Source organism: Callorhinus ursinus, unplaced genomic scaffold, assembly GCF_003265705.2.
Source record: "Callorhinus ursinus isolate GAN/ISIS: 27379988/994484 unplaced genomic scaffold, GSC_fseal_2.0 scaffold84, whole genome shotgun sequence".
NCBI classification, from domain to species: Eukaryota; Metazoa; Chordata; class Mammalia; order Carnivora; family Otariidae; genus Callorhinus; species Callorhinus ursinus.
Genome location: NW_027397146.1, coordinates 3,235,082 through 3,261,268, shown reverse-complemented (window position 1 = coordinate 3,261,268; position 26,187 = coordinate 3,235,082). Strand labels below are relative to the sequence as shown.

Here is a 26,187-nt window from a genome sequence, read left to right as displayed (position 1 = left end):
CGAGGGCCGGGCTCCCGGGGCCGGTGGCCATGGGTGGGAGCCGGAGGCGGCAGCGGCAGCGGCAGCGGCAGCGGCAGCGGCAGCGGCGGGCCCCGCGAGCGGGGAGGCGCGCGGCCCACGGCCCCTGACGGCCCCCGGCGGCCCGGCGCGCCCCCGCGCCTCCTGGGGGGCCGTCGCCCAGCAACGCCCGGCGCGCCCGCCCATCCCCCCGCTGCCCTTTTTTTCCTGGCCGGGTGCGAGGGAGCATGCCCGCGCCTGGCCTCAGCCAGCGGAGTTAACCCGAGGGGCGTGGAGCTGCCCCTCCCTCGGGGGCGTCCTCCCCTCCCCCGCTAAGCGGCCCGCCCCCTGCGCTAGGGTATGGCCCCCGGCCCCGGCCCGGGACCCGAGGTCCCGCACTCCGGCCAGTGAAAGGCGTTTTCCCGTTCCCGCCCTCCTCCCCTCGCTGGCCAGCACCATGGGATGTAATATGTGCGTGGTTCAGAAACCGGAGGAGCAGTACAAAGTGATGCTTCAGGTAGGGGCCGTTGGGGCGGGGGGCGTGGGCGCCACCTGGGGAAGAAGCTGGTCGCAAACCTGGGAGGGCTGAAGGGCTCGAAGAAGAAGAGGTAGGGAGCCATTCCTGTCCTCAATTTCTGGGGCTGCTGGGTGTGGGCGCTCCGTGGGAACCAGTCACAGATGGGGGGAGCTGCGTGGGGATGGGGTGTAGGGCGCATCCCTTGGGCGCCCGGAGTAGATGGGGACGTGAATCCTGGGTCCAGATCGGCCTGGCTCCGGAAGTTGGGCTCGGCCCGGTCCGGCGCGCTTGCACCCCGGGCCCGGGAGCCCGGAGGCGCGGTGTTGCCGGCGCCGGCGCGGGATGGAGGTTGCATAGCAACGGGATCCGTTCCCTGTACACGCTCGCCCCGCTGGACCCAGGGCGGGGGAGGCAGTTGGGCACCCGCGGCGCGGGGGTCGGCCACATCCAGGGCCCGGAGGGCCAGGGGCGCAGGAATACGCGGGCGGTCTGGGGCTGGGGCGCTTATCCCGGCGCCCACTCTCCGCCCCGGCCCTGCCCAAATGGTGGGCTCCCAGGCTGGGGTGCCGCGGGCTCAGCGAGGGGAGGGCTGTCTGCAGGTAGCGGTGCCCGGCTCGGTCCCTGCCCTGCGGGGCCTCGGGTCCAGAGCCGCGGGGGGCGTGGACCGGGAGGTGTTCGGCGGGGCAGGCTGGGATACGCCCGGCCGCGCGCTCGGAACCCAAGCCCAGCCCGGTGGCCCGGAGCGGGGCTTCCTTGCTTGTGCGTGGCGTGACTTCGTGAGTGCGTGCTTGTGCCCCGTCTGTGTGTGCGCGGAGGCTCCTCGGGCCCCGCGTGTGTGTACTTTCTGTGTGCGCTCAGAGAGGTGTCTAGGGAAATGTCCCGCATGGTGTGGCCTGAGACGCCCCCGGGGCTAAGGTGAGGGAGTTCAAGGTCGGAGGGAGTCGGGACCCAGGGGCAGACCCGGCGCAGACAGGTATGCACTTCAACTCAGGGTTTATGGGTCAGGGCTGGGGAGCAGGCGCAGGTCCGTGCGGTGTTGGCCGGGGGCAATGGGGTCTCCTTAGAAGAATAGGGGGAACTCCTGTAAGCATCCACGGGGGCGCGGTGTGTAGGGGGGTGGGGGAGGAATCAGCGTCTCGGGGGGTTGGGGAGGCCGCGGGAGCCCAGATTTGGTGCCGTGAGCCTGGTTCTGGCCACTGTGAGCGGGAGGGGGCACGACGGGGAATCTTGCTCTGCCCTGGCCGCGCCACTCAGCTCCTCTCTGAGGCTCTGTCTCCCGGGGCGCGCGCGGCCCTGCGCTTTTCCCGCTCGCTGTCCCTCGCCTTTCTTCCATTCTCGCCGTCCGCCCCCGGGCTGTGCCTCTTGTCTTGTTCCCGCTGTCTGGAAATCTTGCCTGGCCATTGTCATTGCCCGCTCGTGGAATCGGGCTCGGTAATAACTCGCGCTGGGACCGAAAGGCAGTCCCTTGGAATCCCAGTGGTGGGCACCGGGGCTGCAGGCGGAAGGTTGCGCTGCACTGGTTGGTTGGTGGCGCCGTGGGATCCCACCCTCACTCCTTCCTTTCTTGGAATTATTCTACCAAATGGCAAGCGATTCCAAAGCTCTTGGCTCTTGACTTCCTCAGAGAGGGATTGAGGTAGTATTTCATTTAAGGCCGACCTCATGGGGGTGTGTGGAAAGCAGAGGGCGACCTGCGCTGCCTACAGGCTTGAAATGAGCCGGGTCGAGGGGCGACACTGAGGTGACCCTTCTGGCTCCCCCTGGCAGTGAGTGAGGGGAGGCTGCCACAGTTGGGGTTGGGACTGCCTTCAGGGAGGCTCCATGTTGGAAGAGGGCTTGAGATGAACCTGGGCAGGAAAGTTCAGAGCCAGGCTTTCCTTGAGAGAGAGCCCCAAGCCTTGGGGCGATAGGTCCCCAGGAGGAGGGGCCCGCATGCCAGCTGCCCTCTCTGGGGATGCTGCTCCCTTTTAAAGCTCCTGCAGAAGTTTGGGCAGAACCAGAGCCTGGGTGCAGTTTTAAAAGAGGAATGATCCTTTAAAATGAAGGGGAGGGGCGCCTGGGTGGCTCAGTCCCTTAAGCCACTGACTCCATTCTGGCTCAGGTCCTGATCTCAGGGTAGTGAGATCGAGCCCCAGTGCGGGGCTCGTGTGCTGGGTGTGGAGTCTGCTTAAGATTTTCTCTCTCTCTCTCCCTCTGCACCTCCCCCCCAAAAGTAAATAAGTAAATAAAATAAAATTAAGGGAAGACAAGAAGATTGAATAAAAAGCTGGAAAGCAGGGAAAACCATTAGTGGTCCCAGATGACCCTGTTTCTGGGGGCTGGAGTCCCAGGCACAGCGGGGTGAGCCTTTCCTGGCCCAGTCCGGTCCTCTTCTCAGAGCAGAAAGAAGCTTTTGTCCCAAAAGACCAGTCAGACTCCTTGCCTGGCTCCCGTACTCCCCTAAACACTGGCACTCCCCTAGCCTCAATGGTGCTTCTCCCAGTCCAGTCTGTACCTGCCTGTGGCCTCTGCACCTCATGAGAGTGAGGGACCCGGGTGGGGCACAGTGCAGCCCAGAGAAATGCACATGCACGCCTACACCACTTGCCACGGGACTTCCTTGTGCCTTAGATTCTTCAACCCCCAGGTTAAGGACTCCCAAGTGTCTGTCCTACCCTTGAGCTCCAGGCCCTTTTCTCCTGATGGCACAAAACAAACTACAGCTTTATTGAGCATACCCTGATAAAGTGTGCAATCGGTGGTTTGTAATATATTCAGGGAGTTGTGCAACCATCACCACTGTCTCATTCCAGAACATTGTCATCACTCCAAAAAGAAACCCCGTCTTTAGCAGTCATGTACCCATTTCCCCCAGCACCTCCTAGCCCCTGGCAACCACTAATAATCTCTGTATGGATTTGCCTGTCCCAGACATTTCATCTTAATGAACCATAGGAACCATACAATATATGATTTTTTTTTTTTAAGATTTTTATTTATTTATTTGAGAGAGAGAGAATGAGAGATAGAGAGCACAAGAGGGGAGAGGGTCAGAGGGAGAAGCAGACTCCCCGCTGAGCAAGGAGCCGGATGTGGGACTCGATCCTGTGTCTCCAGGATCATGACCTGAGCCGAAGGCAGTCGCTTAACCAACTGAGCCACCCAGGCGCCCCCAATATATGATTTTTTTAATGTGCGGCTTCTTTCATTTATCATGTTTTCCTTTTAAAAAAAAATTTTTTTTTTAAGTACTCTCTACCCCCAATGTGGGGCTCAAACCCATGACCTAAGATCAAGAGTTGCACGCTCTTCCGACTGAGCCAGCCAGGCACCCCCTAAATTTCTTTCTTTTCTTTTTTTTTAAAGATTTTTTTTATTTTTTATTTATTTGAGAGAGAGAATGAGAGAGAGAGAGAGCACATGAGAGGGGGGAGGGTCAGAGGGAGAAGCAGACTCCCTGCTGAGCAGGGAGCCCGATGCGGGGCTCGATCCCGGGACTCCAGGATCATGACCTGAGCCGAAGGCAGTCGCCTAACCAACTGAGCTACCCAGGCGCCCCTAAATTTCTTTTTATTGCTGAGTAATATCCCATTGTGTGACTATACCACATAGTATTTATCCATTTACCCATTGATGGACACTGGTGTTGCTTCCACCTTTTGACTATTGTGAATAATGCGGTTGTGAACATGGGTATACAAGTATCTGTTTGAGTCCCTGCTTTTATTTTATTTTTAAAAAGATTTTATTTAATTTTTTTATCTTTATTTTTTAAAGATTTTATTTTTAAGTAATCTCTACACCCAACGTGGCGCTCAAACCCACAACTCTGAGATCAAGAGTCACATGCTCTACCAACTGAGCCAGCCAGGCACCCTCAGTCCCTTTTAATTTAATAGTTAAATTAAAAAATAATTTAATTTTTTTTGGTATATACCCCGAAATGGAATTGCTGGATCATATGGTAATTCTGTTTCATTTTTTGAGGAGCTGCCGAACTCTTTTCCACAGGGGCTGGGCCACTTTACGTTCCTACCAGGAATGTAAGAGGGTTCCGCTTTCTCCGCGTGCCCCCAATGCATGTTTTTGATTACAGCCATCCTACTGTGCATGAGGTGGTATCATTGTGGTTTTGATTTGCAGTTCCTGAGTGATGTTGAGTATCTTTTCATATGCCATTGTCCATTAGTATGTCTTTTCTGGAGAAATGTCTATCTTTATGCCAGTACCACTCTGCTTTTACTATAGCTTTGTAAGTAAATTTTATTTTTGTGAATTTTTAAAATATTTATTTATTTGAGGGAGAGAGAGAGCGCGCACGAGCAGAAGGAGGGGCAGAGGGAGAGGGAGAAAGAATCTCAAGCAGACTCTGTGCTAGGCAAGGAGCCTGATGCAGGGCTCAATCTCATGACCCTGAGATCATGACCTGAGCTGAAACCAAGAGTCCAACATTTTAACCAATTGAGCCACCCAGGTGCCCCGTAAGTAAATTTTAAAATCAGCAAGTGTGAGCCCTCCAATTTTGTACTCTTCAAGATTGTTCTGGTTATTCTGGGTCCCTTAAGTTTCTATATGAATTTTAGGATCAGCTTGCCAGTTTCTAAAAAGAAGCCAGCTGCAGTTTTGTAGGAATTGAATTGAATTTGTACATCGATTTGGGTGGAGTATTACCCATGAACATGGGATGTCTTTCCACATGGATCTTCAGTTTATTTAAACAGTGTTTTGCACTTTTGTTACATTTACTGCTGAGTGATTTATTCTTTATGATGCTATTGTGAGTTGAATTGTTTTCTTTTTTATTATTATTTTTAAAGATTTTATTTATTTATTTGACAGAGAGAGACACGATGTGAGAGAGGGAACACAAGCAGGGGGAGTGGGAGAGGGAGAAGCAGGCTTCCCGCTGAGCGGGGAGCCCGATGTGGGGCTTGATCCCAGGACCCCGGGATCACGACCCGAGCCGAAGGCAGACGCTTAACCGACTGAGCCACCCAGGTGCTCCTGTTATTTTTTTAAAGATTTTTTTTGATGGGTGGCTTTTAAAGATCTTATTAAAATCTTTTAAAGATTTTATTTATTTATTTGATAGAGCACAAGCGGGGCGGGGGCGGGAGCAGCAGAGGGAGAGGGAGAAGTAGGCTCCCCGCTGAGCAGGGAGCCCAGTGCTTGGGGTGGATCCCAGGATTCCGGGATCATGACATGAGCCAAAACCAAGAGTCAGATGCTTAACCAGCTGAGCCACCCAGACGTCCCGGGAATTGTTTTCTTAACTTCCTTTTCATCTTTCTCATTGCCACTGTGTAGAAATGCAGTTGATTTTTATATATTGATCCTGAATGCTGCAACCTTACTCAACTCATTTATTAGCTTTCATTGTTTCTTAGTGAATTCTTGAGGATCTTCTATATGTGGGATTATGTCATGAGTGAATAGAGATACTTTTACGTCTGCCATTCCAATCTGGACACCTTTTGTTTCTTGTTCTTGCCTATTTGCTCAGTCTAGCATCTCCAGTACCGTGTTGGAAAGAAGTGAGAGCAGACATCTTTGCCTTGCTCCTGATCTAAGAGGGGAAGCTTCCAGTCTTTCACCAGTGAGTTGGAAGTTAGCTGTAGGTTTCTCATAAATACTCTTTATCAAGTCAAGGAAGTTCCCTTCTATTCGTAGTTTGGGTGTTTTTTTTTTTTTTTTAAGATTTTATTTATTTAATTGACAGAGAGAGACAGAGAGAGAGAGAACACAAGCAGGGGGAGTGGGAGAGGGAGAAGCAGGCTTCCCGCCGAGCAGGGAGCCCGATGCGGGGCTCGATCCCAGGACCCTGGGACCATGACCGGAGCTGAAGGCAGTTGCTTAACCAACTGAGCCACCCAGGCGCCCCCGTAGTTTGGGTGTTTTTATGATGAAGTGTTGTTAGACGTTGTCAAATGTTTTCTGGGTGGCTACTGGGACATTCCCTGGCTTGGGCCCTTTACGCTACTGATGTGGCCCAGCACCGTGTGCTAAGTGCAGCCCCGCAGAGCTCCAGCCCCGCAGAGCTCCAGCCCCACTTCTGTCCGGTCAGTATTGAACCGGGCGGGCGCTGGGGTGGGGGCGGGGTGCCACACACCAACAAGCTCGACAAGCTCAGAAAAGGTAGAAGGATCCTGGGGGTGGGTGGTCTTGCACGTTGAGTTAGGAATAGGCAGCAACCAGGTGCCAGAGGGTGAAAGGTGGGCAGGAAGCTGAGTCAGCACCAAGGCGCACGATGCCTGCTGAGAGCCCTTCCTGGTGCCCTTGCAGGCTGGGGGCCGCTGCCCTGCCCTGGGGCACCTTGACCCCTCTGTCGTGGGTCTAATCACGCCCCACTCTGTTGGGCTTCTCTCTGCCTCTTTGTCTTTCCCCTGCCACCCCAGTCTTCTAGATCTTGGTCCCCCCTCTCTGACACCATCACATGCTTGCTGGCCGGCCTGGTGCACAGGAGACCTATGTGACAAAGGAGAGTGGCCCCTGGCCCACTGCACCCATTCCCTACAGGGCTTGGCCAGACCTCTGCTCTAATCCCTTCTTTCAGCCTCGAGTGAGTCAGGACCACCATCCGGCTCCCCTCTGTCCATATCCAGAGAGGTCAAAGGAAAGCCCTCCAGGTCCCCTTGTGCCGCCCCCCCAGGTCTTTTTTCCTCAGGCTCCTGCTGGCGGAGCCCCCCGCTGTGCCAGCCATCCTTCCTTGTGCTGAGGATCAGAGACCCCTCCCGCCCTCCCGCCCCCGCCTTTTTGTAATGGGAGAGACTGGCGGGGAACAAAGAGGCAACAGTTGGGGAGAGAAGGGCCCAGTGTGCTGCAAGAGCAGGGTGGAGGGCAGCGGGCCCGCAGCTGCCCCCTCTCTCCATCTTCATCCTCCGTGGCGGCTCTCCTCACCCTGACATGCTCCCTGCCCCTTGAGTGGGGGCTTCCTGTGAGCAGGATTTGGTTCTGTCATCGTGCCTTGCTGCTGAGTGCCCTGCCTGTCCTGAAGTAGGCCCTCTGGAAGTAATTGGAGCGCTTGAATGGGGCACTGAATCCCAGTAGCCATCACCTACACAGGATCACCATGTTTTTCCATTGTCTCAACATTTTAAAGTGCCCTTCCTCCCTTACCTCAGTTCCAAGGACTACCTGAGCCATTGGGGTAGAAAATTCTAGAAAATGCAAACTAATCTCTAGTGACTGGAAGGCAGATCAGCATTTGCACGGATGGGCGGAAAGGGGCATGAGGATACTTGAGGAAATGGTCACTATCTTGATTGTGATGATGGTTTCACAGGTGTTTATTTACAAAACTTTAAAGTGTTGGGGCGCCTGGGTGGCTCAGATGTTGAAGCGTCTGCCTTTGGCTCAGGTCATGATCCCAGGGTCCTGGGATCGAGCCCCACATCGGGCTCCCTGCTCGGCGGGAAGCCTGCTTCTCTCTCTCCCTCTCCCACTCTCCCTGCTTGTGTTCCCTCTCTTGCTGTGTCTCTCTCTGTCAAATAAATAAAATCTTAAAAAAAAAAAACTTTATAAAGTGTTATGCTCTAAATATGTGCATTTGATTATATGGCAATTATACCTCAGTAAAGCTTTAAAAACAAGAAATACACGTAACACACACATACCAAAGGAAAAACACTTGAGAGTACTTAGCCCAGCATGGGGCTCTAGTGGGGTTGGGTGGGTCTTTCCCTCCGTCTGTTTCTGGGTCCCCACAGGGAAGACGGTACCATGTGGGAATAAAGAGTGCCTGCCTCCCAGGGTCATTGCCATGGGGAAATCAGCAACCTTTGCTCATCAGGCACTGGGTCCCCTGGGATCTCATTTGGCTAGGGGGTGGAGTTGTTGCCATCAGGCCATTTGGTCAGTGGTTAAGGCGTGGCAGTTGGGTGGAGACAGCCTTACTCGTGGACATGACACAGTTAATGTCCAGTGACAGAAGAATGTTCAGTATTATTCTGAGGATTTCTGTATGTGAAAGAAAGGAGAGAAAACTTTACACAGGAAGAGGAGCCCGAGTTGTGAACTGTAAGGTCTAAGATTAGTGAGGAGCCAGAGGAGGAAAGACTGAGAAGTTGGGGCTCAGGGGCTTCTTTGTAGTGCAGCCTGCCTCTTGCTCATGCTTGCTTTGAGCAGCGGAAATGAAGAGCATCTCATAAAGAATATCATTCTGATTACTGCTAGACTTGGATCATGCTCTTGGGCCAGTCAGGTTAGCCCAGAGGTGGGCGGGTGGATGTTTTTAGTTGTGAGCTTACCCCTGAAGGTTGATCTTTTTTTTTTTTTTTTTAAGATTTTATTTATTTGACAGAGAACACAGCAAGAGAGGGAACACAAGCAGGGGGAGTGGGAGAGGGAGAAGCAGGCTCCCGGCTAAGCTGGGAGCCTGATGTGTTGTGGGGCTCAATGCGTCGTGCGGCTCCATCCCAGGACCCTGGGATCATGACCTGAGCCGAAGGCAGACGCCCAATCGGCTGAGCCACCCAGGCGCACCCCCCACCCCCTGCAAAGTTGATCTTGATGATGACCTCAAGAATTGCTTTGCTTTTTCACACAGGCCATCTGGGTTATCCTTCCTTCCTAGCCACTCTTTCCAGGCAGACTTCAGAGGTGCCCTGAGAGACCTGCTCTCACCTAGAAAGGCAGGGCCGATGGATTTCAGCAGACCCTGGGTGGCACCACCATCCACTCAGCAGCTTTGGGGAGGGAAGGGGTAAGAGGGAAGGAGAGACCCTTTGAGTCACTTGTCTGGTGTCTGAACCCCATTCAGGTATGTGTGCATCCTTCCTGGTTCCTTGAGGGGGTGCTCTGGGCCAGCACAACTCAACCCTAAGGCTCTTGTTAAAATGCAGAATTGGAGCAGGTCCAGGGCCCGAGAGTCTGCATTTCTCACAAGCTCCCAGGCCACGTCCACACTGCTGGGCTTTGCACCAACCACGCCAAGAGCAAAGACCTCAGGAAGGAACTTGGGATAAATCAGTGAAGCCCTGAATCACATCAACATGACCTAGGAAGTGAGTTTGCTACAACTAAGAGGCGAGGCATCACCTGAGACCTACCAAATCAATTTCCAGGGGTCTTTGCCCCACTGAGGTTCCCAAGGGACATACTGTGTTCTAGCTAAGCAAGCCTCCTTTCCCATCTCCCACACCCTCACCAACACACAATCAGCTCACGTGGGCACCCAGACATACACACCACTCCCAAACTACTAAAAAGGCTTTTTTTTTTTTTTTAAATTTTATTTATTTATCTGAGAGAGAGAATAAGAGAGCATGAGAGGGGAGAGGGTCAGAGGGAGAAGCAGACTCCCTGCTGAGCAGGGAGCCCGATGCGGGACTCGATCCCGGGACTCCAGGATCATGACCTGAGCCGAAGGCAGTCGCTTAACCAACTGAGCCACCCAGGCGCCCTACTAAAAAGGCTTTTGAGATGAAGCCCTCCCATGCTTCCTTTTCTTTCTCCTGCCCCTGGGCAAGAAGAGGTGGGTACAGGTAGGGGGTTGAATGGTGTGGTTTGTCCAGGTAGCCACGACTGGGGCCATGCTGTTCGCTGGACCAGTCACATGATGATGGAATGTACTGCTGTGCCCTGCTAGAATTCTTACAAATTAAGGCATTTCGTAGCCACTGATGCAATTCATTTAGGCAAGGATCATCCTCGGATGGTAAAACCATTACATAAAGGTTGTCCGGAACAAGATGGTCACAGGGTCTCAAGGCATTACCCCAGGTGTCTTGTAAATTAGGGAGGGAAAGGGAGAGACCTGGCAGCCATGATTTTGATCATGTGACTAAACCAAATCAAGCATCCCTAGCAGTGGGACGATCTGATCCCAGTGCCTCCTGATGCTGGTGGTGGGGAGGGGGTAGGACCCAGCAATTTGTCAAAGCACTTAAGCTGAATCTAATGAGGGCAGTTCCAGACTCAGGCATTGTGCAAAGCAGCTGCCCTGGACTCTTCCAAGAGGTCAATGCCATGAACGTTAAAGAAAAAAGAACCTAACAACCAAATGTAATGTGTGGGGTCCTTGATTGGATCCTGGGTTCAGAAACAAAAACAAACAAGCTGTAAGGGTATTAGTGGTACGTTTGTAGAGATGTGGGGGTGGCTGATGATTACATCAGTGCTAAATCCATGAGCACATTAAGGGTGGTGTGGTTTCTCCTGGAATGGGAGCATTGGTGTTGGCATCTTGCTTGCAAAATGTGTGTGTAGAAAGGGGAGAGCAGGTGTGGGAATGTGCACGCTGGGAGAGATCTGCCTGAAGGGAATGCAGGTATCCACTGTCAGATGTTGCAACGTCCCTGTGGGTTGACCATTTTCAAAATCCAGAGTTGGGAAAATAGGTGAGGACTTGTGCTGGGCCATTGAAAAGACGGAGAGCCTGCTCTGTCGGTTTGGGGGTCCCCATAACACTTGTCCGAACCTGGGAAGCCAGAGACACAGGTACATCCAAAGTGTCCCTTGGACACTCCTGTCAGCAGAGCTGAGAGCCATCAGTCAAGACTCACGGCGCCAGGGCAGAGGGCAACTTCCGGTGTCTGTTGTCTCCTTGTCTGTTTCTCCATCCGCAGAGTGGGGTTAGGAGAGTCCTAATGTAGCAGCCTTGGTCCCCACTAGTCATTTATGTAGGTAACCCCCTACTCCCCGCCTTACCACGAGTGCAAGGGGCCTTTCGCAGGCCTCCCTGGGGTCGCAGGCCCCGCCCGGCACCCAGTCAGGGCTCTTCTCTCGGCCCCTTCCTCCCTCCCTCCTCCCCGCCCGCCCAGACGGCCCGCATCACAGCAGCTGGGAAGTACGGCGAGGGCCTCCTGTGGATCCCCCGCACAGCTGCGCCAGCCTCCCTAGGTCAGGGCCCGGAGACTCGCTTCAGCCGAGGGTGGGAGAGGACTCGCGCCCACCGCCCGTGCGGGAGTCGACGGCCAGCCCTGCTCGCACCGCCGCCGCCCTCTTTGTCTGCTGCTCGGGGCCCGGGGGGGTGGGGGTGGGCGGGGCGAGCGCGCCGGGGCCCCGCCCTCCGCCGCCCGGGGCGCCGCCGCTCCGCCGTCGGGGGCGGAGCGGGCTCGGCGCCTTCCCCGCGGCCGGTCGGCCCCTGCGGGATCACGACTAGCCGCTGGGATTCCCGCGGAGCTCTCGCCGGCCCCTGCGTCCCCTCGTTGCCCCTATGTCTCCTTCACCTGCCGCTGGTGTTTCTTCTCTTCCCCCGTGTTCCCCGCGCCTACTCCCAATGTCCCCCAAGGTCTTGGTGCCTGCCCCCCCCCCCCGCTCCCCACGCTCTTTGGCCTGAATTTTCCCTCTTGTAAACCTCGCATCAGCATTCAGAACTCTCAGGTGTCTCTACGCCTGGTAAAACCCAAAGGCAGCGCTCTCCCCCAGCCCCCAGCCACTCCAACCCCATTCTCTGCAAAAGTTCCCGAGCTTCACACCCCGCCCAGCCCAGCCTGCTGAGTGTCCCCCTCTGCGATGGTCCACCTCTTAACAGATGCCCCTCGATGCACTGTCTTGTTCAGCTTTCCTCCTTAGCTTCTCTCTGGCTGACTGTAAACTCTGGGTCTCTGTCTCCCAACTGCTTAATGTAAGCGCGCCTCATGGTCCTTTGTGGGCCTCTTCTGTCTACATTCAATTCCCCGTTAGCTCCTCCATCTCGTGATTTTTGTTTATAATTTATTTTTTTAAGATTTTATTTATTGAGAGAGAGAGAGTGAGAGGCAGCACGAGAAGGAAGAGGGTCAGAGGGAGAAGCAGACTCCCCGCCGAGCAGGGAGCCCGATGTGGGACTCGATTCCGGGACTCCAGGATCATGACCTGAGCCGAAGACAGTCGCTTAACCAACTGAGTCACCCAGGCGCCCTATAATTTATTTTATGTTAAAGTAATCTCTAGCCCAACACGGGGCTCGAACCCACAACCCTGACATCAAGGGTCGCATGTTCTACCGTCTGAGTCGGCCAGGTGCCCCATCTCAGGCTTTTTTTTTTTTTTAAAGATTTTATGTATTTATTTGACAGAGAGACACAGAGAGAGAGAGCACACAAGCAGGGGGAGTGGAGAGGGAGAAGCAGGTTCCCCGCTGAGCTGGGAGCCCAGAGAGGGAACACGAGCGGCGGGGGTGGGGGGGTGGGGGGGTGGGCAGAGGGAGAAGCAGGCTCCCTGCTGAGCAGAAAGCACGATGTGTGACTGTGCGACCTGGGATCATGACCTGAGCCGAAGGCAGACGCTTATCCGACTGAGCCATCCAGGCACCCTGCTTTTTTTTTTCTTTAAGATTTATTTATCTTCGAGAGAGAGATGGGGGCAGAGGAAGAGGGAGAGAGAAACCCAAGCAGACTCCCTGCTGAGGGCAGAGCCTGCTAGGGGGCTCAATCTCACGACCCTGCGATCAGACCTGACCCGAAACCAAGAGTGGTCTCTAAACTGGCTGCACCACCCAGGCACCCTCCCCCTCCATCTCATGGTTTGGGACACCTGTAGGTGGAGTGGGGCATTGAGGATGTTTGCATGTCTCAGGAACTTTAAATCCGAGAAAAAATTTCCATTAATAAAACATGCCCATTTCCCGTGTTTACCCCAACCCCTGCATCATCCACAGTGATCCTCACCTTTGTTGTCTCTGTGGATCTGGATGGCAGTCTTATTTTTATTGTGGGAAAGTCTATGACATCAAATTTACCATTAGTGACATGTACATTCGCATCACCACTATTTATTTCCAGAACATGTTCATCACCCCAAAAGGGAACTTCATACCCATTAAGCAGGCACTCCCCATTCTCCCTTCCCCTGGGCCCTCGCAACCACTGCCACCTCCATCCCAGGCCAAGGCACCATGATCTCTGGTCTGGGCCACTGTGGTTCCCTGCTGCTCTTTCCCCTGCCTCCGCTTGGTCCCCTCCTGCACGCTCCTCAATAGAGGCCGGGGCGATGTGCACATTATTCTCCAGAGAGCATCAAGGGCTTAGCACTGGCTGGAATGTTCTTCAAAGTCCCTACCATGGGGGGACTCCTTGTCATCATTTAGGTCTTAGGTCAAGTATCCCCGGGGAGGCTGTCCCTGCACACTCGATCGAAAGCAGTCCCCGCTTTAGCATTTTCGACCACATAACTCACTGCTCTGAATGCAGTCCAAAAAGGCCTTACTTGCTTGTTTCTTGCCTGAGTTCCGCCCCTGGCACTAGCCTCCCTGAGCAGAGAGATCACGTCTGTCTTATTCCTGGCTGTTCTTCCTGTTCTCCCAGTGCTCGGCGGGAGACAGAACACGTCTTCCTTCCAGTGGTTCCCAGCTGCCTGGGGACACAGAGGGTCACTTGTGCACCCATAACCCCTGTGCTGACCTCATCTCCTGGGCTCCCTGCTGCGGACCTTCCGAAATACAGCTTTGCCCCCTCCCCCTCCCACCTTCCAACCAGGCTTGAAGCAGTCTGCCTCTCAGCTTCCAGAAGGGTGCCCTGGGGCAGAGGGGAGCCCTCCCTGCTTCCAGGGCTCATTCCTACTGTCTCCCTGCTCCCTGGAGAAGCCGTATGCAAGACCACACAGGTCTGTCCCATGAGTCCCTTGTCTGGAGCCCCCTGGAACGGGAGAGACCAGGGGGCAGTGGCCCAGTCCCCCAGATCCATCCCCACTACAGCCTCTGACATCCCCCTTCACCTTCCTTGCTCACTCCCAACACCCCTGATTGTTAGAAAGTTCTTCCACCGTTACAACTCCGCCCCCACCCCCCCACTCTCCTTTAGAGCCTGGGTTGAGGTAGATCCCTGCCCTAGCTTGTATCCTGTCTCCTCACCCCACCACCTGATTGGCTCCTCTGTGCCGTTCCACCCCCTGGTGGGGAAGGGCCCCACCCTTGTGACCTGGCTTGCATTGAGGGGCTGGGGGGGGCATTGTGTGTGGGGTGGCCACAGGCTCCTTGTGAAGGCAGACCTGGGGGCCTGTCTGCTGTGCCTCCTTGCCTCGTTGGCTGGTGCTTATGGGGTCAGTGCTCCCCCCGACCCCAGGGGCCTCCTGTCCTCTTCTGCTCAGACCCTGGGGCCCATACCTTGATCACCCACCTTAGAGGGAGCCAGTAGGGGGCCGGCAGAGGAGGGCTGCGCTGGGGGAATGGGGAACGTATCTGCTCAGTCTTGCCCCCGGGCCTGAGGCCCATTAAGCCTAACTGGCCGGCCCCGTGGTCAGGCCAGTCTCCCAGTGGCCCCTGGGGTGGGCATGGGGCCGGGCCCTCGCGGCCACCTCCTCTAGGGGGTGGGTGGCTGTGATTCACACCCCCCCCCCCCGCTCACCTGGAGCCCACAGCCCGAGCGTCCCCCCGGGGCCTCCTTCACTCCCTCTGGGACTCCAGGCCCATTTTTTGGGACACCCGGGCCGGAAATGGAAGGCAGTAGAGGGAGAAAGCAGTGCCTCTCCTGAGCCTCCTCAGACCAGGTGTGGATGTGGAGTCTGATGTGACTTCATTACCGCTGCTCTCCTTTAATGGGCACCCAAGGGGCCTGGGCCCGGAGGCTGCCGTCCCATCCTGGGCTGCCCTGGAGCCAGGAGAACAAACCTGTCACCTGCCACAGAGTCTGGAGCCTTGGGGAAACTGAGAACAGGTCAGAATATATCATGGGCTAGATTGCTTTTGTATATTTTCTCTGTGATTATAAAAGCGATGTTCATTGGAGAAAATACTAGAAAGAACAAGAGAAAAGAAAAGTCACCTGTAAATACTATCTCCCATGAATTTTCTCCCAGTCTTTAAAGAAAGTATTGTGGGCGCCTGGGTGGCTCAGTTGGTTGGGCGACTGCCTTCGGCTCGGGTCATGATCCTGGAGTCCCGGGATCGAGTCCCACATCGGGCTCCCTGCTTGGCGGGGAGTCTGCTTCTCCCTCTGACCCTCCCCCCCTCATGTGCTCTCTCTCTCTCATTCTCGCTCTCTCAAATAAATAAATAAAATCTTAAAAAAAAATTAAAAAAAAATGTGTTGAACACATATGCACATACGAATGAATGAATATATGTAACATACGCCCAGATCCATGCTCCCAGAATTGAGGTTGCACTGGTCTAAACAGTCCTTTTTGCTTAATATTTTATCATGAGAATTTTCCAGCAATGGTGTTTTTTATTTTGCAGTTCATAAACATTTATTTATTTTTTTCAAAAAGTATAGCCAGGGCGCCTGGGTGGCTCAGTCGTTAAGCGTCTGCCTTCGGCTCAGGTCATGATCCCGGGGTCCTGGGATCGAGCCCCCCATCGGGCTCCCTGCTCCGCGGGAAGCCTGCTTCTCCCTCTGCCCTTCCCCCTCTGCCCTTCCCCCTGCTTGTGTTCCCTCTCTCGTTGTCTCTCTCTCTGTCCAATAGATTATAAAATCCTTAAAAAAAAAAAAAAAACCATAGCCATGTTATATAAAGTTTGGAAGAAAAGGGGAAAAATCTCAGATTTCCCTCACACAATGTTTGTATATATTCTTTTCCAGCCTTTTTCCATAAACATATTTTATATGGTAATCATCCTAGTTCACATGTCATTTTATATCTTTTTTTAAAAGATATATTTATTGGGGTGCCTGGGTGGCGCAGTCAGTGAAGCATCAGACTCTTGGTTTCGGCTCCGGTCATGATCTCAGGGTCGTGAGACTGAGCCCCACATCAGGCTCTCCACTCAGCGAAGTCTGCTTGAGTTTCTGTCTCCCTCTCCATCTGCCCCTCCTGCTCCTGCTCTTTCTCTTTCTCTCTCTCAAAAAATAAATAAATAAATCTTAAAAAAAAAAGATTTATTTATTTATTTGAGGGGCGGGAGGGGCAGAGGGAGAGAGTCTCACGCAGGGTGAGCGTGGAGCCCAACACCATGCTGGATCTCCTGACCCTGAGCCGAAACTAGGAATCCGACGCTTCACCCACTGAGCCACCCAGGCGCCCCATTATATCTTTTTTGAGAAAAAGGCATTTTACTGGAAGACTTTGGGGGGGCAGCTGTATGCTTTAATGAAGAAGACACTTAATGCTTAAGATTGTTGTGAAGTTGTTGGCATTAAAAATAATGCTGGTAGGGGCACCTGGGTGGCTCAGTTGTTAAGCGTCTGCCTTCGGCTTAGGTCATGGTCCCAGGGTCCTGGGATGGAGCCCCGCGTCGGGCTCCCTGCTCCGTGGGAAGCCTGCTTCTCCCTCTCCCACTCCCCCTGCTTGTGTTCCCTCTCTCACTGTGTCTCTCTCTGTCAAATAAATAAATAAAATCTTTAAAAAAAATAAAAATAAAAATAATGCTGGTACCTCACTGAGTTAAACGTAGATGGAGCATAGGGCCTGGCACTTCCACTCCTAGCCCAAAGATTTGAAAACGGGGTCTCAAAAACTTGCACACAAATATTCATAGCAGCATTATTCACAGTGGCCAAAAAGTGGAAACAACCCAGTCTATTGACAGATATAAATGGGTAAACAAAATGTGGTCCATCCATATAAAGGAATATTATGGGATACAATGGAATATTATTCCGCCATAAAGTACTAATGAAACACTAATGCTTACTGCACTATGGATGAACCTAGAAAATGTGTTAAGGAACGATGCCAGACACATCAGAGCACGTACTGTATGATTCCATTGATATCTGGACAGAAAAGGGGGTGGTGGGGGCTGGGGCTTAGGGTAATGTGGAGAGAATGGGTAGGGTCACCTTTTGCAGGGACGAAAATGTCCCAGAACGAGATGGAGGTGATGGCTGAAGAACAATGTTGAAGGAGCTAAATGCCACTGAAGTGTGCACTTTCAGATGGTCAAATGGCAAATTTTATGTTAGGCGTATTTTACCACAACAAAAAAGCTGCTCTGGCCATCCCTGTAATTCACATGGTATCTATTATTATTACTATTTAAAATCTATTACTTAGAGCAAATTTATTGGATCAAAGGGGGTATGATGAACATTTTCAAGATTCTTCATAGTTACTGACAAATTCTTGCAGAAAGTTTACCACTTTACAGTGCGTAAGGTTCAGACCAAGAGTGAGTGACTGGGTGACAGGGTCAGCCAACATAAGGGCTGCTGAGCACCCTGGAGTCTGGAGGTGGCCACTGCCCTTGGGTCCTGTGGAGGCTGGGCTGGCAAGGTGCTTCAGTGCCTGGGGACCTAGGGCAGTGAGTGATCTCCCGGTGTGTAGATGGGAACCAGGCCACCTGGGCCACATTTGAGCAAAGGGATGTCTCTAAAGCTTGGGTCCCCTCTCCCCACAGTGGAAATGAAGTGACTTCCAGCTCACCTGGGACTGCATTAGAGCTGTGGGTCTCAGGTCAACCCACTTGGGCTCATGTGGGCAGCAGGAAATGGATCCGTGCTCGGAGAGTTCCTGAGTAGTGAGTTACAAAGTCTATCTCGGGCGAGGCAGTGCTTGAGGGTTTGCTTGCTCTGCAAGCACGCTGTGAAAACCAACAGGATCGGCTGCCAAAAGATGGCTCCAGCTAAGGCAAAGAATGATGCCTGGCACATGGCAAGGCCAGCCCAGCCTGCCCCGGAGGGCTAGAGTTGAGAGTCATCAGGAACTGGGGCGAGGGAGGATGTGGGACATTCAAGTGGGCTTCAGGCATACGTGGGGTGTTGGAAGACAAAGTGGATTTCTTCTGGATTGTTCCAAAGGAGGGAGGTTTGTACTTGAAGGCAACATCTTCTAATAATGAGACGTTCTGACAATGGGCGTAGCCAGCAGGTATTGCTCTCCCTGAACTGGAAATGATGTTCCCAATGTGATCCTAATTCTGCATTCCTTCTGGATATAAGAAGGCGCCCTGGGTCATGATCTCATGATCATGGGGGTATTGGGAAGATCTCACGATCTCCGGTCTTGGGATTGAGCCCCCCTCTCTCATCCTCTTGTCAGCTGTGCTCTCAGTGGGGAGTCTGCTTGGACAGTCTCTCCCTCTGCCCCTCCCCCCACTCGAGTGTGCATGCTCACTCTGTGTCTGTCTCTCTCATAAATAGATACATCTTAAAAATTTTTTTAATTAAAAAAATTAAAAAAAAAAAAAAAAAAAGAAGGCGCCCTGGCCTGGTGGGAGACGGCAGACACAGAAGCAGAGCTGAGGGCTTGGAAGCTTGGGTGGGGCCCCTCAGGGCCTGGCTCTACCTCTCAGCTGAGGATGAGGATGTGCTTGCTGTCTTTCCTCTGGCCCATGCTGAGCCTTTGACCTCCGCCGGGCCCCGTCAGGCCTTCTCAGGCGGGAAAGTGAATGAGTCTTGCAGCCAGCCTGCTTGGCAGCCTGAGGGGAGTCAAGGCTCAGGGCTGTCAAGCCATGCCCACGTGCTGGGTCTACTAGGGTCCCCTCTGTGCTACATGCTTAGCATGCTCCGCTTTCTCCCTGGGTGTCCGCTGGGCCTTTCACGGCTCCCTCGGCATGTGTGTGCTTGCCAGCAAGTGTGACTCTTTGGCCAGGGATGGATACACCTGGGCACCTGTCCCTGAGTGGGTGTAGGTGACAGGAGGCGGGCGGGAAGTGATGAGCAGCTATTGAGGGAGGAGAGAAGGATACATGAAGGAGGGGGAATGATAAGAGGCTGACGTTTAGAGCTTAAGTGGGGAGGTGGCCGGGGGCGGGAGGGCAAGAGAAGACCCTCTAGAGGAAGGGGGCTCAACACAGGGTCATAGACCTGCTCCTGTTACCACCAAGCCCTACCGCCCACCCACACAAGCCACCCACTCCCTGATCCCACACCCACCCCATGCGCAGAGGCCACCCCCACAACACTGTACCCACACCTCTGTGCCCGTTCCCACGCGCCCACACTCCCATGCCCTCTGCCCTCACCCCTCCCACCCTCACGGGCACCCCCTTCCCAATATCCCCAACTCTTGCTTCTATGGCAGGGAGGGGTTTCTCCCACGGGGCTCCTCAGCGCTGCTCCACAGGAGGCGTGCCCCGGCCGCTGCACTCCCGGCTGCCGGGGGCCGGGGCGCGTTCCTCACCCCCCGGGGCCTGCACTTCCGCCGCTTCGACGCGTGGCGCGCTTGCGCAGAGCCCTGGGCCGCCAGCCTGGCAGAGGGGCCCGCGAGCCGACGGGAGCCGCTCTCCTTAGTACTAACAGGCCATTTTCTCCCGCGGACCTAGCCCCCCCAAGTAGGGGACTGGCCTCCCTGCCCCTGGCTGCCCCTCCACGTGCAACTGTTCTGAAATATTTCTCAAATACAGAAAAGTAGGGCCCCTTGGCCTCAGCATTTTTTCCTTAAAAAGGCAGATTTGAAGCCGCCTGTGCACACCCATTCCTGACCCCATTCTTTTCCTTCCCTCGCCGGAGGGATTTCGGTTTGTCCTTCTGATGCACGTTTTCTCCTATTTATGCCATTAATGAGCAGGAGTGCTTCCATATACCACACGGAGGAACATAGCATGAGCTTTTGTTTGCTTGTTTTAAAGATTTTATGTATTTATTTGAGAGAGAGATAATGAGAGATAGAGAGCACGAGAGGGAAGAGGGTCAGAGGGAGAAGCAGACTCCCTGCTGAGAAGGGAGCCCGACGTGGGACTCGATCCCGGGACTCCAGGATCGTGACCTGAGCCGAAGGCAGTCGCTTAACCAACTGAGCCACCCAGGCGCCCTCTTTTTTTTTTTTTTTTTTTTAAAGATTTTATTTATTTATTTGAGAGAGAGAGAGAGAGAGAAAGAGAGAGAGCACGAGAGGGAAGAGGGTCAGAGGGAGAAGCAGACTCCCTGCTGAGCAGGGAGCCCGATATGGGACCCGATCCCGCGACTCCAGGATCATGACCTGAGCGAAGGCAGTCGCTTAACCAACTGAGCCACCCAGGTGCCCCAGCATGAGCTTTTGATACGTTCTGCCCCTGGTGGTTCCTTGGGCTGCTTCCAGTGTTGGCTGTTAAGACGATGCTGCTCACAGCCCATGGCTTGGTTTGGGCTCCCTCTTCTGTTTGCGCTGGTTTTCCTACTGTGTTGTTTGTATTTTCTTAGTGTTTTGTTGGAATTCTTTATAGAATATTCTGGATAATCCTTTATCAGTTCTAGGCATTGTAAGCATCCTCTCTTAGCCTGTCTTATCTTTTCACTGTGTTTCTGTCCCTTGTTCGGAAGTTTTACTTTTAACATAGTCAAATTTATGTCTTCCATTCTTGCTTTCCCATTGTTCATCTTAAGAATTCTCTATTCCAACATCATGGACATTGTTCTCTCACCTCCACGGTAGGCAGTTTTGCTTTGTCCATTTAGGATTTTGATTCCAGTTTGGATTGTTTGCCAGGGGCTTGGAGTGGTGGCAGCAGGGGAGGGAGGTGGTGAGCGGGAGTGGGTCTTGGGTGTCTTGGTGGGGAGAGCCTCTGGGCCTGTGGAGACATTTGCATGTGACTCAAGGTGGGGAATCTGAGGGCTAGCCGGCCTGAGTTCAGACGTGCTGAGACTGGAGCAGGCACCTGTGGTCCTTCTGTAACTCATGTTGGCAGGACGAGGGCAGGGCTTGAGGCAGAGCACTGGGTCGGTACTGTGTGCCTGGCCCCGGGCTACTTTGCTCATCACCCCACACTTCCCCACCTTGCCCGTAGCCCTCACCTGCTCTGGGAGGGGCTCATTTCTAACTGGTCAGGGCCTGTCTCTGCCCCACTTATCTTCATTAGCTTGGGAGCCTCCACTGACTGAGGAAGAGGAGAGAGGAAGCTGAAAGAGCATGTGGGTCAAGGGGAAGGCTGCTGGGCACCCCAGGCCTCCCTGTGATGACCCCATCTCTGCAGGTGCCCACCCTCCTCTTGACGTCCCAGCCCACCCTGCACCCCCCTCCCCACTCTCTGGGCCCAGTTTCCATAGCAACATGGCCGCAGGCTAACCAACAGATTCCAGGGAGAAAGACATTCCTGCGTTTCTCAATGTCACCTGAGCCCTCCTATTGCACACTTGTGGCCCTGCTGCGGGAGTTTCAGGGGGACACGTAGCCCTTGGAGATACTGAGGACAGCCCAGCCCCTTCTGCATTTTAGGGAAGCCCTTGACTTAAGGGCAGTGGGGAGCTGGTCAATGTCCGAGACAAAAAGCCTTGGTTTGGAGCAGTTGCTGATTTCCGTGGTGTAAATATCCCCATCGCGGCATGATGTCACTCAGCACGGGAAGAGACGCACAGGCACACGCCATTATATAGCATCTCCTGTCCCCAGACACGCTAGGCACAAATACGAGAGTGTAGTAAGATAATTAGAAAGTCATGAGCTTGGAGTACTTACTGCTTTTGTTTTGAATATAATGCATTCCGTTGTAAGATCAGTCCATCAAAGTGTTGGTAACGGCTGGCTCACAGATTTCCAGACAGCTTCACAATCGCCTCTTCTAGGGTCTTCCAGGCCATTCCTCACATTCCCTCTGTCTACAGCCTTTCCCACACTGCCTGGCCTGCAGCTTCCCGAAGAATTTCTCCCGTGCACTCAGCCTTCACCCCCCACCCCCCGCCTTTATACTGCCTCCTCCCCGGTGGTACCGACCACATTCTCACACTTACCCTTAGTTGGCAACTAATACCTTCTTGGCAGATGCTTGTGTTCTTCCTTATGGTTTTCTCTATTTTTCAAATGTTCTACGATGAACCTGTGTTTCTTTTATAAGTAGACCAGATTGGTTAAAACATTTTTTTCTGACCACGGTGAGTTTGTGGAGAGGGGAGACGTCAGTACTGAGATTCTTATCTACAAGGACATAATGAAGTAGCAGATAGGTAATTATTTGCTTTCCTAAGACAGGCCTCTCCCTGGGATGACACCCAGGGGTTAGTCTCTTACGTAGCAGCCTGGAGACACGATTTTGCAGTTGGATTGGGCATCTCTCTGCAGAACTCCCAAACCCCTGAGACACCCAGGGACAGAGATGGCACTGTGGGAATTCGGAGACCGGGACAACCCGGCCACTGTGCCCAAGTGCGGCCCTTCTCCCCTTTTTCGGTGGGCAGGTGTTGGGTCCGCGGGCCCTGCACTCTCCGCGCGGACTGGCAGGGACTCACAAGCCTCCCTCTCTCCCTTCCTCTGATGCGGGCCAGGTGCCCTCTGCTCAGGGAGCCTTCCCTACCCCCTTCCTAGATGGGGTGTGGCCGGCCCTCTGCTTCCTTAGCAGCCTCTCAAAGGTCTGGTTCCATGGTTACCCACGGGGTGTAGCCATTTGGAGTATCCCTGCTGGTGTGTGTCCTCCCTGGGCCCAGAACAGCCCTTCCACGAGCTGCTGAGTGGATTAGGAGACCCTGCCACCCCCTTCCTCCAGGAACTGCTTCCTGATCCCTGCCTCCCGCCCCTCACTGCTCTCATGGCACCTTCCCTGAATGCTGGCTGTGTCTGTTTGGTCCTTAGTCTACTTGCCTCCACACCAAGGAGCACCCTGAGGTCACAGCTTGTGGTACCTGATTCACTTGCCCAAAAGTGACCATCCCAGGGCCCAAGGCATACAGGCTGCTGCAGAAATCAGTGGCTGGGCTGGGGCCAGGCTTGGGCCCCCCCAAGTCCCTTGAGGGCACACCTTGCTCCACCCAGCTGGCCCCAGAAAGCACTCCACCCTCCACCCTCCACCCTCCACCCTCCGCCCGTTGTGGCCCTGCTCTTCCCGTGAGGCTTCACCAGGCCAGCCTTCTCCCTGGCTCAGACCACTATGCAGCCCGGGCGGGCTCGTGACCTTGACTCACTCCCTTCATTTTGCTGAACTTTGGTTTTCTCATCTGCATAATGGGTTGTTGAGATCAGGATTCGGGGGAGATGCACATCAGTGCCCAAGAAATGGCGGTGATCTTAGAAGGGTCACTTCCTTGGCACCTCCCTTAGGTTGTCTTGCCATGTCAGGAGGCTCTGTGTGTGTCACCTTTTCTCTTCAGCGACTCCGTCATTGCCTTGAGGACAGAGATGCTGTCCTTAATGGCTGCATACTCTTTTCAGTCCTCCTGCCTGAACCCATTTATGGACTGACTCCCACTGGGAGAGGGGTCAAGGTCTTCCTCCAGCCCTGATGTCAGGATGCGCAGTCATTGCCAAGGGGGACTCTGCAGATCTCCTAGTGCTCTGGCCTCGGTGCTGCCAGAACGAGAAGCAGGTCCTGGAGTGAGGAGGATGGAAGTGTGGGTGGCTCCTGCTGGAGGATGTTCTAGGGCGGGGGCCGAGCCCCCAGACCCAGTGCCTAGTCATGGGGGCTCCCTCATCCCCAGACAGCACTGTGTAGGGGTAGGGCTGAGAAGCGGGGCTCACCCGGGAATGAGGGTGGAGAGCACACTCGTTGGTTGAGGAGACTGGGGTGTGGGTCGGCGGGTTCTCACGGGGGCGTGTCTCTGCCGCAGGTGAACGGGAAGGAGCTCTCCAAGCTGTCTCAGGAGCAAACCCTGGAGGCCCTGCGCTCCTCCAAGGAGCCTCTAGTGATCCAGGTGCTGAGACGCAGCCCCCGCCTCCGGGGGGACAGCTCATGCCATGACCTGCAGCTGGTGGACAGTGGCACTCAGACCGACATCACCTTTGAGCATATCATGGCGCTGGGCAAGCTGCGCCCGCCCACCCCGCCCATGGTCATCCTGGAGCCGTACGTCCTGTCTGAGCTGTGAGTCGCCCTCAGGAGGGCCCCGGGCCCTGCCTCCGGAGAGGGCACGCCCCCCAGAGGCTACGTTGCCGCAGCTCTGGGCGTGGCAGGGAGACCCCGACTGGCCTGCCCTCTCAGGCAGGAAGCAGGCTCCTTGGCCTCCAGAGCTGACTGTGGCATCCAAGGGCTCAGCAATCTCTAGGCCTCTACAGCCTCAGGCTAGGGCCCCGGGGGCGGTGGGGTGGGGAGGCTTCACACACAGGCTCCCTTTGGTATCTACCCCCCAGGGCCAAGGGAGGAGCATCCTGGGAGCTTGCTCCTGGAAGGTTGAGGGCCTCAGCCCCTTCCCGTCCTCCATCCTCTCTTCTCCTCTGCCGTCCATCGTCTTCTGCCTCTCAAGCATCCCTCCTTGAATCTTCTCACATCCTTGTCTGTCCCATCCTCCCCTGCTCTGAACTTCCTCCATCTCTTCGGCTTCTTTCTGGCCCAGTCGGAAGAAGGGCCTCTCATCCAGGCCCGGTGGCTCATTCCGCTCCTCTAAACCCGTGCTGCAGAGTGGTGGTCCCGGGATCCCCTCCTCCGCAGAGAGTGAGGCCCCTGGCCGCCAGCAGCCACGCTTAGCCTTGGGGCAAGGAGGGCTGCCCCTGGAGGTAGAGTGGGTCCTCCTCTACTCCCCAGCAGTCCTCTGGGGCCTGGATAACTCCTGGGGGCGTTGCATGGGGGGGGCGGGGGGGGCCGGGGCCGGGGGGGAGGGGCACCTGCAGTTTGGAGAAGTTGGTACCCTGCCGGCTGGGCTGGGCTGGGCGACAGGGTGGCATGGGGTGGGGAGAGCTAGGCATGCCTGTGTCCTCAGTGCAGACCCCTGCACACTCCCGTTCAAGAAGCATTCCTGGTCTTTGCATGGATGCATGTAGCTCAGAAGGAGGGGCTCCATGCCGAGCTCCCTGGGACCGGCCAGCCCAGGAGCCGGGGCTAGGGCACTAGAGGAGCAGATGGCTGGCCTGACCCCCCTTCTCCTGGGCAGCCCCCCCATCAGCCATGAGTATTATGACCCGGCGGAGTTCATGGAGGGCGGCCCGCAGGAGGCAGACCGTATGGACGAGCTGGAGTATGAGGTGAGCCAGGTGGCCAGGCCAGGGCAGGGATGGCTGTCGGCAGCCCAGCTCAGGCCTGGCTCCTCTTGTCCCCAGGCAGCCGAGCCTCGTGGCCCTTGCCGAAGCGCGGCTGCTTACTCAGGCTCACGGGCTGAGTTGGGGAGGGCATGGGTGAGGTCCCTTAGTCAGTCTGTGTAAGCGAGTCTGTGTCCCACGCATGTCTGTGTCCTGCGTGTCCTGTGTGTCTCGTGTGTGTCTCGGGCATTTCCTGGCAGGGGAGACCATGGCACACGTGTGCCACTCGGGGTGGTAAGAGAGACCCTCCAAGCTGGAGGCAGGAAACTTGGCTCCGGGGGCGTGCTGCTGGGGTTGGGGCTGGGCCGTGGCTGCCACCCCCGTAGCATGCCTCCTCGCTCACACGTTTTGGGGGCTTTCTTCCTTTGCTTCCCGCATGGCCCCTGTGGCAGGAGGTGGAACTGTATAAGACCAACCACCGGGACAAGCTCGGCCTGATGGTTTGCTACCGCACGGATGATGAGGAGGACCTGGGCATCTACGTTGGAGAGGTATGAAGGCAGGGTGCGGGAGTGGCTCTTCTAGGAGGCAGTGGGGCTCCATGCCTCCTCTTTGTGTGCTAGGACATCTGGGCTGGACGTGGATGGCATCCATCTGTACGGCACCGGCAGCGGGGAGGGGAGGGCACTGTGGTGGCAGGTGCGGAGGTGGGGTGTTCTGACACATGGAGAGTCCGCACGCTGTCCGATCTCTGTGGCCTCTCCATGCTGCCCAGGGCTCTGAGGCTGCCCAGAAAGCCCCGGCTGCCAGGGGCGGGGCCTGCTTAGCATCATACGGGGCAGCTAGCGGCTTCAGTGTGTGTTCGGCCAGGCCGTCCTCCCCAGGAGACTTGTGCCCAGGCTGGGACGGTGAGCAAGGCTGAGGTCTGGGCCCTGTGATGTTAAGCTCCTCCTGGTAGTCACAGGGTTGTGCTTCCCCACCTGTCCGTGGCAGACGCGTGTGTGTCCACAGGAGGGCGGATGGCTCGCCAGCTGCCCCCACACTCTCATCAAGTCTACCTTTGTACGAATATCTTACTGCCCATCGAGCCCCAAGGCTGGTGT

At 55.0% G+C, this 26,187-nt stretch overlaps 1 protein-coding gene across 3 annotated transcripts in view; it reads left to right on the top strand.

The window, feature by feature from the left end:
• Window positions 1-117: 117 nt before the first annotated feature.
• Window positions 118-26,187, top strand: part of PDZD4 (PDZ domain containing 4) — a 29,710-nt gene continuing 3,640 nt past the window's right edge. The window contains exons 1-4 of one of the 3 annotated variants that reach the window (XM_025862871.2): window positions 118-514; window positions 23,743-23,996; window positions 25,000-25,090; window positions 25,537-25,635. In XM_025862871.2, the coding sequence (XP_025718656.1) occupies window positions 455-514; window positions 23,743-23,996; window positions 25,000-25,090; window positions 25,537-25,635 (504 nt within the window). In that variant the 5' untranslated portion in view covers window positions 118-454. The remainder of the gene's footprint in view (window positions 515-23,742; window positions 23,997-24,999; window positions 25,091-25,536; window positions 25,636-26,187) is intronic. The other 2 variants (XM_025862870.2, XM_025862872.2) reach the window with 2 other exon arrangements.